Source organism: Physeter macrocephalus, chromosome 19 (assembly GCF_002837175.3).
Source record: "Physeter macrocephalus isolate SW-GA chromosome 19, ASM283717v5, whole genome shotgun sequence".
In the NCBI taxonomy this organism is placed as follows: domain Eukaryota; kingdom Metazoa; phylum Chordata; class Mammalia; order Artiodactyla; family Physeteridae; genus Physeter; species Physeter macrocephalus.
Window position 1 is genome coordinate 71,311,473 of NC_041232.1, and position 1,544 is coordinate 71,313,016.

Sequence of the window (1,544 nt, forward strand, 5' to 3'; positions counted from 1 at the left end):
GATTTGATGGAGCCCTGAATGTTGATCTGACAGAATTCCAGACCAACCTGGTGCCCTATCCTCGCATCCACTTCCCTCTGGCCACATATGCCCCTGTCATCTCTGCTGAGAAAGCCTACCATGAACAGCTTACTGTAGCAGAGATCACCAATGCTTGCTTTGAGCCAGCCAACCAGATGGTGAAATGCGACCCTCGCCATGGTAAATACATGGCTTGCTGCCTGTTGTACCGTGGCGATGTGGTTCCCAAAGATGTCAATGCTGCCATTGCCACCATCAAGACCAAGCGCAGCATCCAGTTTGTGGACTGGTGCCCCACTGGCTTCAAAGTTGGCATTAATTACCAGCCTCCCACTGCGGTACCTGGTGGAGACCTGGCCAAAGTACAGCGAGCTGTGTGCATGCTGAGCAACACCACAGCCATCGCTGAGGCCTGGGCTCGCCTGGACCACAAGTTTGACCTGATGTATGCCAAGCGTGCCTTTGTTCACTGGTACATGGGTGAGGGCATGGAGGAAGGAGAGTTTTCTGAGGCCTGTGAGGACATGGCTGCCCTTGAGAAGGATTATGAGGAGGTTGGTGTGGATTCTGTTGAAGGAGAGGGAGAGGAAGAAGGAGAGGAATACTAAAGTTAAAATGTCACAAAGGTGCTGCTTTTACAGGGAAGCTTATTCTGTTTTAAACATTGAAAAGTTGTGGTCTGATCAGTTAATTTGTATGTAGCAGTGTATACTCTCATGTACAATTACTGACCTATGCTTTAAAACACGACGCTTTGTTATAGATCCAAGCTATCCATTTCTCTGATGGGTTTGAATAAAGTATTCCCTGTCTTAAAAAAAAAAAAAAAAAAAAAAAAAGTTAATCCTGAAATAAATCTTTCAGGATTAAAGGGCCTGATGTAACATTCCAATAATATAAAAATCAAGTATGTAGAAATACAATTAACAAATGATGTGCAAATTAACAAATGATGTTCTCTTTATACAGAGAATTGTAATACATTATTGAGAGAAATACACACATATGCACACATCTAAATATATACAGAGATAAACCATGTTAATAGATTCAAAAAATAAATATTGTAAAAATGTCTCTTTTCTCCAATGATCTATGGATTCAGTGCAATTCTGGTCAAAACTCCAACAAGTTTTTTTTCTTACTTTTATTTTTTGGAACTTCACAAACTAATTCTAAATTTTATATAGAAATGCAAGGGACCAAGAATAGCCAAGGTATTATTGAAGAATAAGATGAGAAGACATACTTTACTATCAAGACTTATTATGAAACTACAGAAATTGGGTAGTAGAATGATGGTGCAACAATAAATAATCAGACTAATGGAAGAGATTGGAGGCTCCAGAAATAGACCCATGAATAGACAGACATTGACTTATAACAAGGATGGTACTTCAGAGCAGTAGGGAATGGTCCTTTCAGTAAACAGTGCTGGATAACTGGACACTCATATAAAGGAAACATAACTTGCCCTTGCTTCAAACCATATGCTAAAGTTAATAACAGGCTGATCATAGATT

The 1,544-nt window shown here is 40.0% G+C and overlaps 1 protein-coding gene across 1 annotated transcript in view; it reads left to right on the forward strand.

The window, feature by feature from the left end:
• The window catches only part of LOC112067146 (tubulin alpha-1B chain-like), a 1,660-nt gene extending 851 nt beyond the window's left edge, over positions 1-809 (forward strand). Inside the window, exon 2 of the mRNA XM_028480346.2 lies at positions 25-809. Coding sequence (XP_028336147.1) covers positions 25-629 — 605 coding nt within the window. The 3' untranslated portion in view covers positions 630-809. The remainder of the gene's footprint in view (positions 1-24) is intronic.
• The last annotated feature ends 735 nt before the right edge of the window (positions 810-1,544 follow it).